Raw genomic sequence first — 13,782 nt, 5'->3', positions numbered from 1 at the left:
AGGCTGCCATACATTCAGATTTTGCTGGTGCATCTTGTGCAATGGAGGTATCTGTTCCTTTTAAATTTGGTTAATCAAAAGTCTTAAAGTCATTAACTTCAAATCATTAACCAATGGAACAGGAACTTGGTGAGTTTTGGGTTAGCCTGTTTTCTATTAACTTGTGAGCCTGCTTCTGCTTCACCCACAATACTAGGTTTAGTCCAGTTGTAACTACTGGATCAATAACTACGTCAAAATAAGTTTTGGTATATTCACCTGTTTATGCCAGTATGGATTCAACCTGTTTTGCTTTATTTCTAAGAAATGGAATAAAGATGGAAACACACAAGTTGCAGACAGATGGAAACAAGAGAAAAGATTTAAAGTTTGGGAAATGTTAAAGAGGATGGAACAAGTATAGAGCATAAGATGCCTCATAAAAATGGAGTTGATAATATTCTGCAAGGCCATTATGATGATTACACACACTTCGGAGTGGGAAATAGATTTGGGTGAACAAATGAACAAAGAGATTATTAAGAGGAAACAAAAAAGATGTCCCTAGAGTCAGACACAGCTGAGTGCACACACACACAAATTAGCAAATTACTGAAAAATCTGGCTAATAGGATTTTGGTGAAATTTAGCTATATTAAGTGTTTTTTAATTTGTTGCAATGGTCTTACACTTCAGTTTTTTAAAAAGCCCATCTTGTTTGCATTTGCTTAATTTTTTACAATCTTGCATATTATCAGTATTACATCTTTCTGGTGAAATCTATACCAACAGTTTGTGCCTTCCTTAAGTACCACCAGAAACTCAACTCTTTCTTCCTACGACAAGATTATAATTTTAAAAGTTCTTGATTCTGGTTGTCAAAAGAATACCCAGATATCAAAACAGTAATCATTCATAAATTATAATGAAAAATCATGTACCATCACAGTAAAAATTTTAAAAAGCCCAGATATAAATACATCAAGAAGGGTATAGGATTTACATTAAAAAAAAAAAGCTTCCAAAGGTTAATGAAGGACATAAAATAGGACAGAGACATAACAACTACCTGGATACACTGATACAAGTGATTGTCAAGTTAAAATTATTTCTCTTAACCTAATTAATGCAAATTTCACTGAGAATTCTCTTTAATTGGCATGGTGATTAAACAGTCATCTCAATGGCAAGCCACTCCAGTACTCTTGCCTAGAAAATCCCATGGATGGAGGAGCCTGGTAGGCTGCAGTCCATGGGGTCGCTACAAGTCAGACGCGACTGAGCGACTTCATTTTCACTTTCACACAATGGAGAAGGCAATGGCAGCCCACTCCAGTGTTCTTGCCTGGAGAATCCCAGGGACGGCAGAGCCTGGTGGGCTGCCGTCTATGGGGTCGCACAGAGTTGGACACGACTGAAGCGACCTAGCAGCAAATAATGTAGAAATAAACATTGCAAAGAGAATGCTGGAAAGGACAAATAAGGGGAGGAACTTTGGACCTATAAAGGATATTAAAATATATTTTATATACTACCTACGCTAGAAGCAGCAGACCATTCAATGGAACAGAATGGAAAACCCAGAAACAGAACATCAGAGTTAAAAAGTGGTATTTTAAACTAGATGAGAAAAGATGGATTATTTCGGACACATGAATGATCATTTTTTTAAAAAGTTCTCAAATGTTACACTGTGCTCCAAAATAAATCCTGGGTTTGTTAGCTAGTTAGAATAGGGAAAAGGAGTCCAAAATGGCGGTGGCTAAAAAACAATGGAGAAGCCCGCGAAAATAGAACAAAGGAAGGTCAAAGGAAGGTCCGAGGACTTGGGTGAGGGCTTCAGGTAGAACAGCACTCCTGACTAAGCCCCATTTGCATAGGGCAGGCCCAGGGGGAAGAAAAAAAACACGAGCTAAACAGCCGAGAGCTGAGACACTCCGAGGGGGCTTTAACGTCTGTCACTCCAAATCTTTGTTGTGTCGAGACAAAGAACCGAGGAGCATACACTCACCTGACAGGTTGATTAAAGATTTGGGGAAGATAAAAGCAAAAAATTAAAATGAAGAAAATGTGTAGATGGAGGATCAGAGGGATGCAGAAACGCGGTTTCGTTTCATCTGGAGAAGCTGAGTTCAGTTCAGTTCAGTCGCTCAGTCGTGTCCGACTCTGCGACCCCATGAATCGCAGCACGCCAGGCCTCCCTGTCCATCACCAACTCCTGGAGTTCATTCAGACTCACGGCTATCGAGTCAGTGATGCCATCCAGCCATCTCATCCTCTGTCGTCCCCTTCTCCTCCTGCCCCCAATCCCTCCCAGTATCAGAGTCTTTTCCAATGACTCAACTCTTCGCATGAGGTGGCCAAAGTACTGGAGTTTCAGCTTTACCATCATTCCTTCCAAAGAAATCCCAGGCCTGATCTCCTTCAGAATGGACTGGTTGGATCTCCTTGCAGTCCAAGGGACTCTCAAGAGTCTTCTCCAACACCACAGTTCAAAAGCATCAATTCTTTGGCACTCGGCTTTCTTCACAGTCCAACTCTCACATCCATACATGACCACTGGAAAAACCATAGCCTTGACTAGACGGACCTTTGTTGGCCAAGTAATGTCTCTGCTTTTCAATATGCTATCTAGGTTGGTCATAACTTTGCTTCCAAGGAGTAAGCGTCTTTTAATTTCATGGCTGCAGTCAGCACCTGCAGTGATTTTGGAGCCCAGAAAAATAAAGTCTGACACTATTTCCACTGTTTCTCCATCTATTTCCCATGAACCTGGGAGTTGGTTTCCCCTAAATTTGCACGTGATAATACCTGTTACCACAATTTCTGGAACTATGAAAACAGTTTTCTGTAGTTACACTTGCTAAATTTCGCTGGTCCAAGAGAGATGTGGAAAGGAATAAATAAGCTGATGGGTAAGTAGATGTAGAGTTGTTGTTGTTGTTTTTTAGAAGAGCCCTAAAAAAGCTCTGGGGGACAGGCTTTCAGCATCCTGAAGCTCCTCACCTCTCCAGCAAAAACGCCTTTCTCACCTGCTCTTGTTTTTTCTCACCTGCTTTTGTTAAGCATCCGGAAACGCTTAGCCAACTGGCACAGTTGATTGAAAAGTGCCTAGCACCGCCCACAGTCAATCTCAGATTTGAGCCTCCGGGCCTAGCACATGCGCACTGGGCAGTATGGCTCGATAAGTCTCTGTGCTTACACCCGGGAACGCCCGCTTCCGAGGCGCGCAGGCGCACTGTGTTTAGCGGTGTCGCTTAGCTACGACTCTTTCTGGACTGAAAGATTGGAAACCGCGGAGCTTCCCAACTGGGATATTGTGGGGGAACTGCTTAGGCTTATCTGTAGCATTAGTATTGGGTTTCGGGGACAGTGAAGAGCCGAGGGAGAGGTGAGGTGTGTTTGAAGCCCGTGGGCTCTGTGATGAAGAAGATTTTTGGCTTCGGGAGTAAGAAGGGCGAGTCGCCCTTAGGCTCCTCCATCAGTCCGGGGAGAGACGGCGGTCATAGAATCAACCTCCAGCCCGGGTATCGCATCCGAGACAAGGACCTCGGAAAGATCCACAAAGCTGCCATTGTAGGGAACGTAGCCAAAGTGCAGCAGATTCTGTTGCTAGGGAAGAATGGCCTGAACGACAGGGACAAGATGAACAGGTAAGCGGGGTGGAAGGGCCTGGCAGAGGTCCCTCCTGTGTGTTTCCTCTCCAAGGCTCGTGGACACCTTCCTGGGATCCAGCGCCCTGCAGACTTTATAGGCAGCAAAAAGGCTTAGCTCATTTAGGACCCACTTATAATTTCCCTTATAGAGCACTTTACTGATAAGTTTTGAAGTCATTTAACTGAATGTCGGTAATCAGAGTAATGAAATGAAACATAAATAGTATCTTTTTTCCCCTTCTTCATCTTCCTTTTTATTTGTTATTATGCATGGGTTAGCATGATGTACTCATGAGTAAGAGCTCTTAAGTTATATAGCTTTCAAGAAATCTGGAATCTCCTGGCTCTCACATTTTTTCTCATATGATTTATGAAAATACTTCTTTATATAGGATCGCCTATTGTGGATCATGGCAGGGGACAGATTTCTGATGTTGTTAGCATCTTATTTTTAATGTACACATTTTTATAACTTAAGGTTATATATTATAGAAAACTGCATAGTGAACAAAATAACTCCCATGCCAGATCAACTCCTGGATTAAAAATTTTTAAGATACAATTCAATATCTGTTTTATATCAGTGTATGCCTAGGTATATATTTTCTTTGCTGAAGGACCTCAGCAGCTTTGAAGTAGGGAGCTGGCTGTGTCCTTGAATAGGAAGACATTTTCTTAGGATGTATGGTCTTTCAATATTTAAACCAAATCAACATATTTTGGTTTTAAAGATTTTGGGTTACATATGCTGTCTTTAATTGTTGTGATGAAATTAAAAGTTTTGTATAGTAGACGAAGATTTGCCCTTCTAGATGTCAAAATGTGCTGTAAGTGCCCACAAAATATTAATTTACTAACAACTGAAAAGATAGATAAATGAATGGAACAGAATATAAACTACCCAAACACCCAAATATATGTAAGAATTTAGAACTTGATACTGGTGATATTTTCTATTAGAAAAGATAAATTATGTGTAGATGGTGGAGAAATAACCTGGTAACTATTTAAAGAAAAGTAACTAGATTTTTATCTCACAAAAAAGCTTCAGATGGAGTGTGGATCAAAAATTTTAAATATGCACAGTGAGAAAAGTACCAGAAGAAAACACAAATTCCTATTTATACATGTTTTGTGTGTGTGCTGACAGAGACCTTTTTTTTTCTATTTCTACTGGTTCTTAACCTTAATTTTTTTTTTAATTGGAGAATAATTGCTTTACAATGTTGTGTTGCTTTCTGCTAAACAACATCTGCTAAACAACAAATCAGTTGTTAAGTATACATATATACTCTTAGTCCTGAGCCTCCCTCCCACCCCAAAGACCTTTCTAAGAATGATTTCAAAAGCAAGAATTCTGGAGTTTCCTGAGTTTCGGCACCAAAAAAAAAAAAAAGGAAAAAGAAATATGGAGGTTGATTTAACAAACAAAAAACTTACAACTCTCTGTAGATCAAGCTGTCTGAGGGAAGTCAGAATAGTAGACAGGGCTTGTCTTTCTGGCCCTAATAGGAATGTGGCACAGATAAGAATTTCTCATTTATAACTTTTTTTTAGAATTCTTTTGGGACTAGTATCCTCTGACAACTTTCAGCCTTTTCAGAAGTCAAGGGAATCTTGGGAATTCCCTGGCAGTCCAGTGGTTAAGACTCTCTACTGTGGGCCTGGGGTTGGATCCCTGGTGGGGGAATTAAAATCCTGCAAGCTATAAGGATATATTATACAACATAGAGAATATAGCTATATCTTTTAATAACTTTAAATGGAGTATAACCTTTAAAAATTGTGAATCACTATGTTGTCTACCTATAAAATATAATAATATACAATATACATCATCTATACTTCAACCTTAGAAAAAAAGACCTTACGGTAATTAGATGAAGAGGAAAAATGAGAAATAAACAAAAATGCTACCAATTATAGCTGTAAAGACGTGAATTATAAATTTCATCCCAATGTCAGAGACGTTCAAAAGTAATAAAATGAGGATATTAAAATCAGCGAAGTACAATGTTGTCTCTAATATTCAAAACGTATTTGCAAAGGATGTGTAATAACCTTTGACTTTATTGAGATGTTGTCCTTGTAAGATAATAGTAATAAGTATGATAATATTACTTAGCAATTACTGAGCCGTTATCTGTGTGAGGAGTGGTTCTAAATCCTTTCCTTGGATCTCATTTAGCATCGTGGTAGTGTTCTGTGAGATAAATACTACTCTCTCTCCATTATGTTAATGAGGAAATTGAGGTACAGAGAGGGTGAGCGACAGCTAATAAGTGACAGAGTGCAAGTCAAATTCAAACTGAAGTTGAGCTGAATCTCGAGGTCATGCTTATTGTATTCAAGTAAGTTCTTTCATTAATGTGGTCAGAAGAGCTAAAACTAATATATAATGTTCTTTCTCCAGAAGGAAATGAAATATTTGTTTTAGAGCGATAGGAATAGCATGCTATTGAATGTTTTCAATCACAGGAACAATTGTTTGTTTTGAAACAGTAACACTACAGTTTCCTGAAAACTCCCCTTGCTTTCATAGGACTGCGCTCCACTTGGCCTGTGCCAATGGCCATTCAGCGGTGGTCACTCTGCTCCTGGAGAGAAAATGCCTGCTTAACCTCTGTGACAATGAAAACAGGACAGCGCTGATGAAGGTATGGGGCAGCGAACCGTGTCCACACAAGGTGGATGTGATCTAACTACTGAGACTAAAGTGAATTCATCTCATTTAGATATAGCAAACCGGTGAAGCTTGTGGACTGTTTACTTTGAATTCCTAGAATTTACACTCTATTTCTTGGCACAACACTGGCAGGCCGTAGAATGCCAAGAAGAGGAGTGTGCGACTCTTCTGCTGGAGCATGGTGCCGACCCAAATGTCATGGACGTCAGTGGGAACACCGCTCTCCACTATGCTGTCTTTTGCCAGAATATATCACTCGCAGCAAAGCTGCTTTCCTACGACGCCAATATAGAAGCCAGGAACAAGGTATAACTCAACTAACTTTATTTACAAAATATTTGTGAAGCATTTTTTAAATCTACAACTGTTTTATTTATAACAGTATGTAAATAGGTAAACTGAATAGTGTCCATCAAGCCCTGTTACCATGGAAACAACTCCAAGGCCAATGCAGGGGTGGGGGATGTATGTCTGTGTCCACAGAAAGGACAAAGCTCTGTCTCCCAGCCAGCCGTCTACCCCAGAAGGAAGATTTCCCATCAGAACGTGCCCGGGAGTGGGTGGTAGACTCAGAGCCCACAAATGATGAAGGCCTGGGGGGAGTGAAGTGATGTGAGGAGTGGCTGCTTCCAGGGGCTCAGGGAATGGGTGCCCCTGGGGGTGGGTGGGAGGAGGAAGGAGACCCAGTGCCCATGAGGGGGAGCCGGGTGAGTGCAAGTGGGCCTGGGAGGCAGCAGGCCTGGAGCCCTGAGCCCTCCAGGACCCTGGTTCTGAGATCTGGCCAAGAGAGTCAGGTCATGTTTGACTCCTAGCAAGGGCGTTCACTTGTGCTGGTGACCGCTTGGTTCACGATGTACACCTCAGGGTCTCCCGCGCTCAGCCCCGGGGAGCTGCTTGGTGGGGTCGCAGCTGTGCGCGTGGAGCTGGTGATGGCGAAGCCGCCCCTCCTGCTCTTTCTCCAGGGCACACGTGACGTCCTGCAGCTGCAGCCCCGCCAGGAACTCTCCCCACTCTCACAGGTGGGCTCAGTTTTCCGTGTTTGGAAGCTGCAGCCTTCCCTGAGTTAAAATATTTTGAAAGAACTTAATTGTCTTAAGATTTCACTTTATACATATTTCTGAAGAAGTATTAGAGAGTTAAGCATTCATTCATGTGTTTATGGCAGATATTTGTGGTAACACTGCACTTGTTAAAGGTAAAGCTTTCCAAATACTGCCCCCCACTGAAATTTTTTTGATTGGCATAAAAACACAGTAAAGCAAAATTTGCCTTAGAAATAGACTTTGTCTTAAAACTCAAACATAACATAAATATTTTACAACATAATAGACATCTCGCTGTTGTTAACAAATTCCTATTTTATGAAAAAAATGATTTATATAAAAATGATTTCTCTCTTTTTGCCCAAGGCTTAAGAAAGTAAAGGAAGAGGGAGAAGGTGAGAGCAGGTGAAAAATATAGGTCAAGTTGGAATTTTGGCCGTTGGGAAATGCCAAAAAGAGGTTTTTTTTTTCTTTTTTTTAATATTTATTTATTTGGCTGTGCTGAGTCTTAGTTTCACCATGCAGAATCTGGTTTCTTGACCAGGGATTGAACCCAGGTTCCTACACTGGCAGCCTGGAGACCCAGCCATTGGACCACCACAGACGTCCTGAGATTTTTGTTTTTGTCTTTTTTTCCTTCAGTTTATATATTTCTGTAAGCTGCTTTTCAGTTTTCAGGGATAATAGTTGTTATTTTGAGAAAGAGTGTGAGTGGATGGTATAGTAGCCTATATATCAATTTTAGGAAGAATTTGAGGAAATCAGACTGGCAGTGAACAGGTGGTGATTAAGAGGGAAGTAAGAGAGAACAAAGAATTAACTGACATCTTATCCTATTCTGGCAGAAACAGCCACTTAGGTAAGAGTCTAGACTCTGCTCTCCAGTCTAGAATGTCTTGATGGAAAGTAAGTAGTTTATAAATAATGAGATCAGGTTGCCTTTTGAATTTACTAGTCCCTGCTCTGGAGAAGGCAATGGCACCCCACTCCAGTACTCTTGCCTGGAGAATCCCACAGATGGAGGAGCCTGGTGGGCTGCCATCTATGGGGTCACACAGAGTCCGACATGACTGAAGCGACTTAGCAGCAGCAGCAGTAGTCCCTGTTCTACCAGTGTTTACCTGCTGTTTTGATGACTTATACCTCTTACACTTTTCTTTTTTATTCAAATCCTCAAGTAAGAGAAGGAATTGGCCCTGTGGGTAAGAGATGAGACTGGAGTGGTTCCTGTGCTAATTCTTGGCTAGATTGTGCTGGTGAAAACCACAATCACTTGGGAAAACTTATAAAAAAAATTTACAAGCCTAAGCTGTTCCCTGAAGATTTTGATGGAATAAATCGAGGAAGGCCTGGACGTGTGTATTTAGAACTGTTTCCTTGAGATTCTGACACGATCTGTGGTGAAGAACTGTGGACTGAATAAGTGTAATTTCTAAATGCACCTATCTCAAAAATAAGTAATCTCTACAAGAGTTGGAGTTGATCAATGCTAGCTACTTCCATTAGCTCCTTCCTTTGCAACAGTATTAACCTGACTTTTTCTCTGCCTGTGTGATTAAGAAGTTAAAAGGAATATTATTGGCAATATCTATTGGCTTGAATGATAGCTCCTTTTCCTTCCAACCACTAATTATTCAGTCGCACTCAGTTCAGAGATTTGCTCATGGTGAAGTCAGTTCATCTGTAGAGTCTGACCCTTTCAGGATTTTGCACCTTCTGTTTTCATCCAGGTCATTAGGTCAACAGATGTTTGTTACCAACAGGGTTTTCCTGATTACAGTAATAGTAACTCATGAGCCTTCTTTTGGTGTCAGCTGCAGGACAGACTCTTCCAGTGTGTCTGTTAGATTCGCTGAGCTCTGGCATAAGCAAAATGAGAGCTTTAAATATCAAAACCCATGAAGTTAGTAACAGTATAGATGGGAATTGTTTTGATGATTTAGTTTAAGCAGTCTTAGGAACTCAATATCCACTTGATTAACAATCTGGAGGAATTCTGGAGATAGATTGTAGTTTCAACAGGCAGTGGAAACATTCTTGAAGTGGAATTATGATTTTTAAAAAAATTATGTTTAATTGAATTATGAGCCTTAATAGCAATTTTTATAATGTGGTGGGCCTACTTTTTGTGAAACACATGATATGAAGAAGGTACGGTTTCACATACAAATACTTGCTTTATTCCCACCTGTTTGGGAACAGCAAACGTCAAACCACAAATGGGCCATTGACCAAGCATGGCCCTTGGATATGTTTAATTTACCTCCGCAAATTGAGTCAACATTTAAAATTTAGGAGACTCATGCAGAGGTCTGCATTTCAGGCTTCTCAAAGAACCAAACCTGGTCCCCCTTGAGCCCATTCTACTGTTTGGTCAGCATGCAGAGGCTGCCCCTTCTGTACGGAGCATGTGTTCTCGGGTTTGCTGGCCTTACCTGGCTTTTTCACTTACTCAGGTCACCAACTTTCCCTCCATAAACATTTGAGTTTCCAATTCTTGTTTTATAGTTTATTTTGATAATAATTTCAAGATTTTAGAGACACTCTAATTAATCTGTAATTGATTTCATATTTTAAAAGAATTTCTTAAGAATGAGATTGAATTTTTCAAAGTAGAAATTATTAGTTGGTGTTTTTGGGGAAAAAAAAAAACTCTTTGCATATTCATATAGAGAATAATATTCCCATTGGAATGTCTGTAAACCTTGTGAGGTTACTCATCATCATCCTTGGATCGGTTATACATGCTACAGATAATAATATATATTTCTGCCTCAGCATTGTTCCTAAAATATGCTGTTGATTTAGTAGTTAATTGATTCTCTCTGGAGGAGTGTTGAGAGTAGTAATAGAGCAAGTGAATACTATGATATCCCTGATAAATAGTATGGTAGGAGCAAAGATCCTTGAAACCAGTAAATGTTGGAAGTGAGTGTTAGAGAATGACTCTGTGGTTCGTCTTTTGAAGGGGTAGAGGAGGAGCATTTTATTTATCATTTTTTAAAAAGACATATTTGACTGCACCAGGTCTTAATTGTGGCACATGGGATCTTTAGTTGAGGCATGTGGGATCTGGTTCCCTGACCAGGGATGGAACCTGGACCTGCTGCATTAGGAGCCGGAGTCTTAGCCACTGGACCACCAGGGAAGGCCCAGAGGAGGAGCATCTTCGAGAGAAAGAAGGTGCACAGGGGGACAAGGTTTCCTTTTAATTGCTTTCTGAATTCTGTGTTTAAGTTCAGAGAATCTATTGCACGATTTCAAAGTTCAGCTTTGAAATAGGTTAACTGTGTACATTAGAAACGGTTTTCCATATTTTACAGGATGACCTCACACCGCTGTCACTTGCTATGAGGGAAAGGAAACAGCAAATGGTGGAGTTTTTAGCAAAGAAAGAAGCAAATATACATGCGGTTGATAAGATGCAAAGGTACCATTCTTTTTATTTTTAAAAACCTTTGTGTTGTTCTAAGGTGGTAACATCAAGATTAAATTAGTAAAAGGACTAATTTGTAATCAACACATCATTAGGCAGATAGAAAATCAGTTATTCTGACTGAGAATCATGAACAACAATATATAGCAGGAATAGATCAGATCAGATCAGTCGCTCAGTCGTGTCCGACTCTTTGCAACCCCATGAACCACAGCACGCCAGGCCTCCCTGTCCATCACCAATTCCTGGAGTTCACTCAGACTCACGTCCATCGAGTCAGTGATGCCATCCAGCCATCTCATCCTCTGTCGTCCCCTTCTCCTCCTGCCCCCAATCCCTCCCAGCATCAGAGTCTTTTCCAATGACTCAACTCTTCGCATGAGGTGGCCAAAGTACTGGAGTTTCAGCTTTAGCATCATTCCTTCCAAAGAAATACCAGGGCTGATCTCCTTTAGAATGGACTGGTTGGATCTCCTTGCTGTCCAAGGGACTCTCAAGAGTTTTCTCCAACACCACAGTTCAAAAGCATCAATTCTTCGGCGCTCAGCCTTCTTCACAGTCCAACTCTCACATCCATACATGACCACAGGAAAAACCATAGCCTTGACTAGACGAACCTTTGTTGGCAAAGTAATGTCTCTGCTTTTGAATATGCTATCTAGGTTGGTCATAACTTTCCTTCCAAGGAGTAAGCGTCTTTTAATTTCATGGCTGCAGTCACCATCTGCAGTGATTTTGGAGCCCAGAAAAATAAAGTCTGACACTGTTTCCACTGTTTCCCCATCTGTTTCCCATGAAGTGATGGGACCGGATACCATGATCTTCGTTTTCTGAATGTTGAGCTTTAAGCCAACTTGTTCACTCTCCACTTTCACCTTCATCAAGAGGCTTTTTAGCTCCTCTTCACTTTCTGCCATAAGGGTGATGTCATCTGCATATCTGAGATGAATATAGCAGGAATAGATAGCAGGATTCATATTCCTTTATCATATTGACTGATGTCATATGCATCTTGTTCTCTTTTTTTTCACTGATCTTGTAGTCGCTGAGGGATTTCATATTAGTTTTATTGGCTTTAAAAATATGGATTCTGCTTTTTTAGTTTATCTTATAACACAATATTGAATTTCTTAATTCTTTTATAATAATTGTTTAATCTCTACTTTGTATATACTTTTCCTTAAAATTGCATACTGAACATAAAAGACTTGATTTTGTCTTTTGGATGACTCTTTGCTTTAAATTACTTTCTTAGAAGAATGCTGATGTTATTAGTGACAACTTCTTAGTTCTCATACGTATGTTTGTAGCTCAGCCACTGTTGCAAAGCACCAGCATCCAGTTCTGGCAGCTGGGCCTTCTAGCCTCCCCCCACACTCAGAAACCTTATGTGGAGCCCACGTGTAAGCCTAGATCTAAACCTCGATCTTCACAATGAGGTGTCCATTAAGGCTGTTATTTATCTTTTCTGCTAGCAGATACCAGTGCGGACCATTTTAGGCTGTCAGGGAGGTTCAAGTGCTCCTGCAGGGATTGAGCAGACTTCTCTTTCTCCTTTATTTCTAGACCTGAACCTCAAGGTGGCTTTCTGTCCTGGTGCGGGGGGGCACCTTTTCTTAGGTCATAGGTTCCCTGTCATCCTTCCCAGAGTAGTGAGTGCCAGCTTGCCTGAGAGTCCATAATGACGATTGGCCCCTCATGAGATCTGTTTCCTATAACAATGCAAATCTTCCAGAGGATTTATATGTGCTTCAGCCTTAAATGTTTTCAGTGAAGTGAAAGTGAATGTCCCTTAGTCATGTCCGACTCTTTGTGAAGCCATGGACTATATAGTCCATGGAATTCTCCAGGTCAGAATACTGGAGTGGGCAGCCTTTCCCTTCTCCAGGGGATCTTCCCAACCCAGGGATCGAACTCCAGTCTCCTGCATTGCACTGGGATTCTTTACCAGCTGAGCCACAAGGGAAGCCCTTGTTTTCAGAGTCTGCCTCATAAGGAACTCATTCACCAGAAATCCCTAAGTCTCAAGTAAGTTAGTTGGAATTAAGCGAGGTAAGCCCTGTCCCTGGAGAAGGTAATGGCACCCCACTCCAGTACTCTTGCCTGGAAAATCCCATGGACAGAGGAGCCTGGTAGGCTGCAGTCCATGGGGTCGCTAAGTCGAAGACTGAGCGACTTCACTTTCACTTTTCACTTTCATACATTGGAGAAGGAAATGGCAACCCACTCCAGTGTTCTTGCCTGGAGAATCCCAGGGAAGGTGGAGCCTGCTGGGCTGTCGTCTTTGGGGTCGCACAGAGTCGGACACGACTGAAGCGACTTAGCAGCAGCAGCAGCAGCAGCAAGCCCTGTCCCAAAGAAAGGCAATGCCAAAGAATGCTCAAACTACCGCACAATTGTACTCATCTCACACTCTAGTAAAGTAATGCTCAAAATTCTCCAAGCCAGGCTTCAGCAATATGTGAACCGTGAACTTCCTGATGTTCAAGCTGGTTTTAGAACAGGCAGAGGAACCAGAGATCAACTTGCCAACATCCGCTGGATCATGGAAAAAGCAAGAGAGTTCCAGAAAAACATCTATTTCTGCTTTATTGACTATGCCAAAGCCTTTGACTGTGTGGATCACAATAAACTGGAAAATTCTGAAAGAGATGGAAATACCAGACCACCTGATCTGCCTCTTGAGAAATCTGTATGCAGGTCAGGAGGCAACAGTTAGAACTGGACTTGGAACAACAGACTGGTTCCAAATAGGAAAAGGAGTACGTCAAGGCTGTATATTGTCACCCTGTTTATTTAACTTATATGCAGGGTACATCATGAGAAACGCTGGACTGGAAGAAACACAAGCTGGAATCAAGATTGCCGGGAGAAATATCAATAACCTCAGATATGCAGATGACACCACCCTTATGGCAGAAAGTGAAGAGGAACTAAAAAGCCTCTTGATGAAAGTGAAAGTGGAGAATGAAAAAGTTGGCT

At 41.1% G+C, this 13,782-nt stretch overlaps 1 protein-coding gene across 5 annotated transcripts in view; it reads left to right on the top strand.

Moving 5' to 3' along the window:
* Positions 1-3,159: 3,159 nt before the first annotated feature.
* The window catches only part of LOC129625374 (ankyrin repeat domain-containing protein 26-like), a 69,351-nt gene continuing 58,728 nt past the window's right edge, over positions 3,160-13,782 (top strand). For all 5 annotated transcript variants that reach the window (XM_055543610.1, XM_055543612.1, XM_055543611.1 and 2 more), the window contains exons 1-4: positions 3,160-3,632; positions 6,178-6,292; positions 6,454-6,627; positions 10,688-10,794. In XM_055543610.1, coding sequence (XP_055399585.1) covers positions 3,403-3,632; positions 6,178-6,292; positions 6,454-6,627; positions 10,688-10,794 — 626 coding nt within the window. In that variant the 5' untranslated portion in view covers positions 3,160-3,402. The remainder of the gene's footprint in view (positions 3,633-6,177; positions 6,293-6,453; positions 6,628-10,687; positions 10,795-13,782) is intronic.

This window comes from Bubalus kerabau, chromosome 13, assembly GCF_029407905.1.
Source record: "Bubalus kerabau isolate K-KA32 ecotype Philippines breed swamp buffalo chromosome 13, PCC_UOA_SB_1v2, whole genome shotgun sequence".
Classification (NCBI taxonomy): domain Eukaryota; kingdom Metazoa; phylum Chordata; class Mammalia; order Artiodactyla; family Bovidae; genus Bubalus; species Bubalus kerabau.
The sequence above is the reverse complement of the archived record's forward strand: the minus strand, read 5'-3'. Positions and strand labels throughout refer to the sequence as shown.